The sequence below is a fragment of the Vombatus ursinus genome, unplaced genomic scaffold, assembly GCF_900497805.2.
Source record: "Vombatus ursinus unplaced genomic scaffold, bare-nosed wombat genome assembly UNPS02014841.1, whole genome shotgun sequence".
NCBI lineage: Eukaryota > Metazoa > Chordata > Mammalia > Diprotodontia > Vombatidae > Vombatus > Vombatus ursinus.
The window spans coordinates 20,261,814-20,271,608 of record NW_020954619.1 but is presented as its reverse complement, the minus strand read 5'-3'; the positions used below and the strand labels follow the sequence as shown (position 1 = coordinate 20,271,608).

The window sequence follows — 9,795 nt, the reverse complement described above, 5'->3', positions numbered from 1 at the left end:
CATTTTATAGTTAAGGAAACTGAGGCAAGGAGAGGTTAAGTGACTTGCTCAGGGTCACACAGTTAGTAAGTGTTTGGGACCAAATTTGAACTTAGTTCTTCCTAGCTTTAGGCCCAGTGCTTAGTCCACTGGTCATATAAATAATCTCCTCTTTCCACCTCTGGCTCAGGGATTGATAATCAAGTCAATATTATCACTAAAGTATAAAGGATGTGGCTCCTCTCAAATTCCATATAATAGACTTCCTAGGCTGAAGTTCCATTCCAAGGCTTCTAATTCACTTTCCACGTCAGTCCCATCCCCCAAGACCCCTATCATACTCTAATCTACCCTACTATTGTGCTCTCTGAAACTGCTATTCTATGGTTAACAGACTGTCTTTCATAAAAGATGCTGTGTCCTTCTCCCTAAAATCCCTTTGGATACACTTTTCATTTAATTTTCTATATACATGATATTTTTTCTCAACAGAAAGCAAGTTCATTGAAGTCAAGGATGGTTTCATTTTAAAATGTGTTTCCGAAGCACCTAGCACAGTGCCTTACACATAGTAGGCTTCTCAAATTTAAATTAATTGAAGACAAATACAGAATACAAGTGAAAAGAACATATACCTATAAAATATTATCATATATTGATGTTTATTAACTAGACTATTTATACAAACCAATCAGCAATACATATTAATCTAATTCAATAAGTAATCATTGAATGGTAATTATATTCTAAGGATGTTTAAGACATAGTCTTTGCACACAACAAACTTATGATTTTGGTGATGAAATGAGGATAAGTATTATATAAAGCAAAGTCTGTATAGCCCTGTAATTTCATGTTAATCAAAGCCATCCCACAACATTATAGGCATAGATAATAAAAACACATCAATATGGTTAAGGACCTGTGATTTTCTTGGCTTGGGAATTCACCTAAAACATCTCATCTTAGAGATCTGCCTGAGGCTCCAGCAGGTTAGGTGACTTGCTCAGGGCCACACAGCTTATTCATATCAGAGCCAAGATTTAAAACTAAGCGTACTCAACCCAGATCCAGCACTCTATCCACTTTGCCTAGCTTCTCCTCATTAAAAACACACAGTATTTTTCAATGCACAAAAAGTGCATAAAACGAATAATGCTATATTGTGTTGTCCTTTTAGTTGTTCAGAATACATTCACAAGATCTCATTTGATCTTTATAACATTCCTATGAGGTAGATAGTTCAGTCATTGTTATGTCCATTTGACAGATGAAACACAGTAAGGTTGTGAATTTCTTAAAATCAAGCAGATTGTCAGTATTTTGATTGGAAGTGAAAGGACCATATTCACATACGATAATGTTTTATATATGATCTTATGTAATATTGGTGGATAGGATGAGTAGTTCAGTGATGGAAGTTTCACTTGCTACCTAGGAAAATCCTGTAGGTTCTTATAATAGCTCAGATGTGACACAGTATACTGGGATTAGCATAAAAATCATTGTTCCCATTTCTACTAGTCTAGCTAGCTACTCCATCTCAAGCTTAGGTAATAGTTTTCTACAGACTAGATGGAATTCTCTACTATAGTCTGTTAGGCCTGGGAAAGAATCCTGATTGGTACAATGAGATAGGGATGTGGTGATAGCTATGCTAAAATACAAGGAAGCTTTTCTCCTGATAGCTACCTCAGATTTAACTGGAACAACAATTACAAGGTAGCATGATCGTCTAGTGCTAGTGACCTTTAAAACATATTATGGTCATTATTTTAGTGTTAATTTGCATAATTGGTAGGGCCTGTAGTAACAATGCTTGCACACCTTAATAGCTGCAGGAAACAATAAAGTCTAATTTTGTCTAAACTAAATTGCTAAAGGAAAAGTTGCCAAATTAGCATTCTTTTGGGCACTTAATTTTACTCTGGGTTATGCACCCATGTGAAATTCAGAGGAATCAAACTCTGATTCTTCTAAATTTAAAGAACTCATATTATTTATTCTCTGAAAGCTGTGACTGTCACTCTTCCTGACCAGATTAGTCGCCCCCCCCTCCCCCGCAAAGGAATCCCTTGCGTGGAACTTCAAAAGGGAGAAGTAACATATTTGGCTTTTCATTCCCAACTAGGACAGTTAAGGGACTTTCATACTGCCCTTGACTCTGTAGGCCCTCCTAGCATGAGCTGGCAGAGAAATAAGCCTAATAACCTCAGTAAGAAAGCTGTCTCATTCCACCAGTTTAAATAATTTTCAACCTTTCTAATCATTAGATAACATTGAGAAATTATTTTTTAGGCAGAAAAAATTGCTTTATCTCCCAAAGCACTAGCAGGAGGTATACAAATGTGGCATATTCCCTATACTTGAAGATTAGTGCTTTTGATAGTTTCTACTGAACAAAATCACAAAGTTGACGAGATAATTAGAGTCTCTATGACACTAAAAGAAAATTCAGAGATCTATGGTTCCTACTTTTACAGAATTGTCCTGACATGTTTTCACCACAGGAGGGCAGCCATCTCTAAAAAACAGATGACTATTGTAGAATACTGTAGTGTTTCCTAAGGCAGATTGCAGGGTATCTCAGAAATCTGTTGACTCCTTGTGACAGCAGTATTAAATAGGGCTCTCTCCCCCTCCACCTTCACATTCTTAGTGGCTATTTATAAACTGAAGCAAGAGCAGGGTAAATAACTTCAGTGGAATTTTAGTTACCTTTTCTCCTTTTCCTCTATTTTAAGGCAAAAGAAAAAGAAACAAGTTATTTTAGCCAGGTAAAGTTTGCCATTATGAATTCTATCACAGGTAAGCTCCTATTCTCCAAAGGCAGGCATGGTTATAGGTATGGTGAATTAATGTTAAAGGCTTCCTTTCTGAAGATAGTAGGAAAGCCACTCAAAAGCGTTTCGCTTTCATATTTCCATACTGCTCTTGGATTGGCACACCCAGTAAAAGAATTCTTACAGAGCAATATAAGGAAATTGAGTTGCAATAGATATGCGATAACATACACAGAGCAACTGGAAAATTTGGTTGGGGGATTGACAATTAGGTCATTCCACAATTTTTTGTACAGGATATAAAATGAACTTTCCTAGCTTTCCTTATGGAGACTGTAAAATGGTTTGTTCCATCAAAAAAGTTTGTTTTCATCTTTTTTTGGGGGGGTATACTAATAATAACCTTTTTTTTCTTATTTGAAAGCTATGTATCGATTGAAATGTGAGCACAATTCACAGAGGGGATAAAATAATAGTTAACTTTAGTTAAATTTTCCAAAGGAAGATTACAATTAAAAAAGGATCTTGACTCATACATCTCAGAACAGAACATGCCATTTCTTTCTAGTTTATTGTAAAATGATTTGAGTGAAGTCATTTAAATTCATTTAATAATTTTTCTTATGTTCTTTAATGTAGTAATACTAGGTAGTGTCCCCCACCCATGGTGTCATTTATTCTTACTTTCTTCTGTATTCTCAATGAGCAGCCCTTCCCCAAATGCCTTTTTTAACCTTCACACCTTTTGGAAGCAGCAAATGCTTAATTCCCCCTCTGTGGGGATCTAATCCGATTTATGTAAGGGTAACCTCGAATTATTTTAGCTTCCCTGCCGAAAAAATAATACACACATATATAATAGATCATTGTTCAAATCTCTATCTGATCTGACTTTGCTCTACCTCTCCGCTTGTAGGCGCAGGGGCTTATAAAGTGAATACAGTTTTCACGTATTGGGCCTTCCCCAGCTTTAGCTTTTTCCTGACAACTTTAGTGAATGCCTAAACTATGCATGTCTTGCTGCCCATGTCCTACAGAAAAGAAGTCATTTCTCCAGGGAGATCCAGGAATCTTGGGAGATGGTAATAGTCCAACACCAGACTCCCAGACACAGCAGCTCCTCGGGCCACGAAAGACTTGAGAGGAGAAGGCCAAGCTGGGGGGGGGGGGGAAGGAGGAGGAGGAGGAGGAGGGAGGGAGGAGAAGAAAGAAAGAAAGAAACTACATTCACATCTTTCCCGATTGGGGCGAGAGAAGCGGGGCGGGGGAGGGGATTCTTCTAAACCTCAAACCGGAATCGTCTTGTTTGCCTGGATCACGCTGTGCATTATTTTACTGTCATCTGAGCAGCTAATCTCGTGCCGATGGGCTGCATGAGATAAGTTTCTTTAGAAAGCAGTGATTGCAGCCATAAAGATTAATAATACAACCCCCCCACCCCACCTAATTCTCCCTCCCTCCCCTCCTACCAAAGGGGAAGTGAAAGGAACAGAAAGCTGGAATACACAGACACATAATATATCCATTATATAAACGTGTATATATACACATATGTATGTATATTTAATGTGTTTATATGTATGTGTGTGTGTGTATATAATGTAAAAGATTTAAAGAGCGCCCACGACCTTATCGGCTCTTGTGTGTATATTTTAGCTCGGGGGACAGATGTGACAGATGTGACTACTAGAAAGGCAGTTGTGTCTGAATCTCCACTCTTCAAGGAAGTTGTACTTTGCAACTTGATTCAGTTTTCCCAAACGCATCTGTATTGTGAAACTGAAAAACTGAAAGGGAAATAACGGGCCTGGGCCAGGTGGGGAACAAGGGAGTTACCACATTCACTTCCGAAATCGCCTTGAGGAAGCTACAGCTTTTAAAAGCTTATTATTTTTATCATCATCATTATTTTTAATAAACTTTCTTTTCTCCTTTAAGGATTGAGTATTGGTGCCCGTCAGCCCACCCCTTATCCTAGCATTTCCCTCCCTCTCTCTCTAGACCCCACCCCTATCAAAAGGTTCCATTCCTCTGGGCTATACCTTTTGGTTCCTTTTCTACCTTACAGATCTTGAGATCTGGAATGACTGAGAAAGGGAAAGACTGTGGGGTGGTTTGCTGTGAGGGCCTGGGAGGGAAAAGGAGGCGGCGTCCCCTTTAAAAGCAGGGACTGCGCTGCCCCAGCGCCGCCGATGCTGCCGCCGCCGCCGCTGCCTCTGCTGCTGCTGCTCCTGCCACAGCAGGAGTTCTCTCCTCTCCCTGCTCTCACTCCCTCCGGCGAGTCCCAGTTCCCACAGGCCGCCTGTGATTGGCAGAGAAGTCTCAAGCCCCCGAGGTCGTGACATCAGCAGCAGCCAAGAAACAAAAAGCATAAGGAGGCATCAAACAGCCTCAATCAATTTACAGCAAGAAGACAACACACACACGCGCGAGAAGAGGGAGACTGGAAAATTGTGTGTGCACTCTAGAGAAACTCGAGAGTAAAGTGTCTTCTGTTACCCATCCCGAACTGCTTCGCCATTCAGGAACGGACTAAAGAGAAACGGGGAGGGGGAAAGAAGTATCTGTGGGGAAAAGTCGAAATTTAATGCCTTGGACCTGCAGTACCACACGCCAGTCTGAAGCGGCCAAGTGCCCATCTCTCCGTCTAGGGATGCAAAGCGCCCAGTTTTTAATTTGAAAAGAAGAAAACTTATTTTTCTACATAGATACATGATTCATCTCTATCTGCTCAACACAAAGGACAAGACAACTTGTTGACTGCCGTGTGTGCAAGCAAACGGGGAAAATTTTTTAAGAAAAGGAAAACCACCAGCCTGGTTTGACTGGGACTGCCTGCTGGCTAACCATCTGCTGAAAGTATGCTTCAGAGGCGGGCTGGACTTTGGAGATTTTCTATTTTCTGCTTAACAGCTGTAAGAGAGGCAAGTTTGGAGTAACACCAAGTGATGCGGAAAAAAAACACACCGAGAGCAGAAAACTCTCCTGCAGACGCCAGCCTTGCCGCCGCTGTTGCCGCTGCCGCTGCCGCTGCCACCCTTACTCAGACTAACCTCCCAGGACTCCCCTACAGGTACAACCCAAGCAATCGCAGCCCACCCTCCGCCGCAGGGATCCACCTTTGGGCACCTTTTTCTCAGAATGTGTTCCCAAAACGATGGGCGGCAGAGGAGCTAGAGGAGGGTCCGAGAGACACAACCACCCTCTTTTATCCGTCCCGGAGGAGAAGGCAGCCAGCGAGTGGTTTTTCCTAAGGACGACTTCAGAACTTTTTTTCCCCCTTCTCCCCCTTCCTCCCCCTCCTTCTCGCTGTTGTTATGTGTCAGCACTTGGCTGAGGACTTCTTGAACTTGCAGAGAAAATAACTACCCCCAAAACCCCCTTCAAAACTGGTGGCTTTTCACCCGCGGGGAAAATTTATTTTCCTTTTACTCTCTCCCCCTCCCGGACACCCAGCTTCTCTTCCTGGAGACTGCGATCATCTCTGCTGCCACCCGGGAAAGGGGGGGGCCGCCTCAGCAGGCACCAGGGAGGAGGAACGGATACAAAAATCACAGCTTCAATCTCCACCGCCAGAGATTTTTCCATGTGGAGGCTGTTTCAATGGACGTGCCCCCGTGTGCTTCTTAGTCAATCGGCAGTCTCCTAAAGGTAGAGGAGTGATTCTCTGGGGGTGGGGAGGGCTTGCACCGCGAAGAGGGGGCGGGTGTGGGGTCCAGTGATGCTAGAGCTTTTCGCACCTATACTGACCCGCTTCCCAGTCGGTGACGGAGGCTCTGGGCCCACCTCCACTTGCCTTCAGCTACCCAAGCTCAACAGGCACAAACTCCCTTCGTCCCTCCCTCCCCCGCCCGGCGGGCGCAGCTCGGCCGAAGGTAAACACCCTACAGTGCCCACGTGCAGCGCGGTCCCAGCTGCAGCTGGCTCCCGCTCCCCCACCCTTTTACACCGTCCCCCCTCCTTCCTTGGCGGCTCCACTCCAAGACAACTTGAAGTGCACTCCCTTTTCGCCCCTCCTTCCTTCGCCCCTTCCCTCCCCCTTGCCGGATATTTTATTATGGCTGTTAACACTTCGCTGATGATTTAAAAAAAAAAAAAAAAACTCTTAAAGACGGTTGCCCCTCCGTTTCACCCGTCAGACTCAGAGCCCTTTTCCATTTCCAACCAGGTACCCCGTCTCCCTATTACACATCTTTCTTGAGAACTTTCCTCCACCTCCCTTCGTGTTGGCCCCTTCCTGCTCCTTATTTTGGGAAGAGAGGGGAAGATCTTGTAGTTTCCAATTATCAGAAGGACAAAGAATTTAGTTCCCTCTCCTTTTTTGTTCCTTTTTTTCCTTTTCTCTCACTACTCTGACATCTGAAATAATACAGACCCGACCTCCCCCCCCCCCTATGTAGACGTTTGTATAATCCTCCAAACGTGTTTGTGTATATACTATACTTTTTCCTCGTTGAAGGTCTGTGTTATGTGTGTATAAAAGGAAGTATTACAATATGCCTCTAAAGTATATGTATATACACGCAAGTGTATATATATGTATGTATCTATGTGTGTATATGTATACATGTGTGTCTATGGAAGTGGTTGTGCCCTGAATCACGTATGTTCGGAAGTCATATATTGTGAATGTAGCATGCCTGGAAGTAAAATACGGTGTGTGCGTATCAGGAAGTCATACGCATTGTGTGTGTTTTATAATGCAAAGCGATATGCAGTGTGTTTATGTTAATATGGATGTGTTAAGAAATTATGCGTGGCTGGTGTAATGTTTCTAAAAGTTTCGTGCTATGTGGTTTTGTATCGCTGAGATGTGTACCTTGTGTTGTTAACATGAGCCAGGGGAAATGGAGCCTATACATTTACGGAATGGCTATCTCCACACCTCAGATGCCCTAGTTTGGCGTGCGGAGGGACTGGGAAACCCTTCTACCTAAAGCACCGATGTCCCCTCCCCGAATCCCCCAAATTCCGTCTGCTCCCTCGCAGACGGTTTTAAAGTCTAAGTTGAGGTCTCAGCAACCGCTGGAGTTTCCGGGAGATTGTTGAAAGGTGGGGGGCGGGGGGAGGGAAGGTGGTGGTGGTAATCTAGAGAGTGGGCGGGGCGCGGCCAGGGATGGCAGCCCCAGCTAGCGCCCACTCCCCATTGCGGTCATGGCGCCCCTGCCCCCTAGAGGCGGGGGTAGGTGGCGGGAGCCTTCTCCGGAGCCCGGAGATCTTGGGGAGACGGCCGCCGCGGCAACCTCCCCGGAACGGTGGCGCGGGCCGTGGCTGGGGCCAGATGCGGACTTGCTGGGCAACCTGGCACGCCTGGGACAAGCGTGCCGCCGGCGAGGGTCCCGGCCCGCCGGCGCGGTGCATCTGTCACGGAACTCCGGGACTCACCTCCATCCTTGCTTTTCTGCTGTCCGCTCCTATCCTTTCCCCCACCCCACCCTACCCCACTCCCCAAACCCTCTCTGCAGGTTGACCATGGTTGCCGGGATCCGCTCTCTTCTAGCGCTGCTGCTTTACCAAGTCTTGCTGGATAGTTCGGCCGGCCTCATCCCGGAGGTGGGCCGGAGGAAGTTCGCTGAATCCAGCCGTTCCACGCCGCAGCAGTCGGAAGAAATCTTGAGCGGGTTTGAGCTGCGGCTGCTCAGTATGTTCGGGCTGAAGCAGAGACCGAGCCCCAGCAAAAATGCGATCATCCCCCCCTACATGCTAGATCTCTACCGCCTGCATTCGGGTCAGCTTGGGGATCCCACCATGGACTACCAGCTGGAGAGAGCAACCAGCCGGGCTAATACTGTCAGAAGCTTCCACCATGAAGGTGAGGGACTGGGGAGGTAACTGGGCAGGCGAGAGGCTAGAGCAAGGATGATCTCTATGTCCTCAACAGCGCCTAGCCTTCCAGATGTGGGAGGCAGGTTGGTGGCTTTAAAGTCGTGAAACCTGAGTTTGGGTCTTTGAGGTTCTCTACCACAACTTACTAGCAGCATGGCATGAGACAAATCACTTCCCCATCTCAGTTTCCTTATCTGTAAAATGGGGGTTGGGGGTGTGGGAATACTAGATGATTGCTAAGATGCTTCTGGCTCTAACATTGTGATCTTGAGACATTCAGTAAACATTTGTTGATGGCAGTAAGACAAGAGCCAGGGAAACTTGCCTGTTCAGTTTTTTATGCCGTGTGCTAGTGGAGGGAACAGGGATTCCTCTTCCCCCCTTCCCCGCCCCCACCACCCGCGCGCTCACACACACGCACACACATACACAATTCAACATTAACTCTGAACCTTTGGAGTTAAAGGCCAGTTGTGATGAACATTGATTGTTGCTCTTCACTCCGCACCTCCACCTTTCTCCCTCTTAATGGGCACACAGAAGAAGTAATGTGAAAGGTAATGCATACAAACTAATACTGGGGGAATGGAACAACAAAGGTAAAACTTTATCCACTTAACAAGATCACCTTTTAAAAAAGTAAATTTGAAAAGTTTGCAAAAATTACATCCTCAATTTTTTGAACAGGTTTAAAAGATTACAAAAAGGGTTTGTGTTTACACATTCATTCTCAATCTTCTTTCCTTCCCATTTTTCATTTTCCCCTTCTGAAATCCAATATGAGGGATTTTCAGATCAAGTGCACCTAAAAAATCCCCACAAATAGCTATTATTTTATAATGCTATATACTCCCAGGAACTCCTAATTTACAGTTGTTCTGGGATGGTTTGGAAGGTTTCTAATCCCTATCTAATCCCTGTGAGAGATCAATTTAACAATCAATTATATTGTTTCCACAGTGACTCTTTTGCCTTTTGCTTAAATCTGAGATAGTTTTAGTGTAGAAATAAGGTAATCTTAAGAATCCTGCAGATGAAAGCTTTGTAACAGCTGCCTCTTTCACTTAATATGAATCTAACTTTGCAAGTAATGTGATTTTTATGATAGTGGATATAATTCTTTTTTAATTAAAAGCACCAAAATGTCAGTATATTGATTACTGTCAGAATCTATAGCTTTGGTGGTGGTGTTTTGGTTTTTTTTTTT

At 44.2% G+C, this 9,795-nt stretch overlaps 1 protein-coding gene across 1 annotated transcript; it reads left to right on the top strand.

Moving 5' to 3' along the window:
- Nucleotides 1–5,047: 5,047 nt before the first annotated feature.
- On the top strand, nucleotides 5,048–8,594 carry BMP2 (bone morphogenetic protein 2). Its single transcript, XM_027840293.1, has 2 exons — nucleotides 5,048–5,835; nucleotides 8,228–8,594. Exons 1-2 carry the CDS (start codon nucleotides 5,711–5,713, stop codon nucleotides 8,592–8,594), a joined length of 492 nt encoding a protein of 163 aa, XP_027696094.1. The 5' UTR covers nucleotides 5,048–5,710.
- Nucleotides 8,595–9,795: the final 1,201 nt, after the last annotated feature.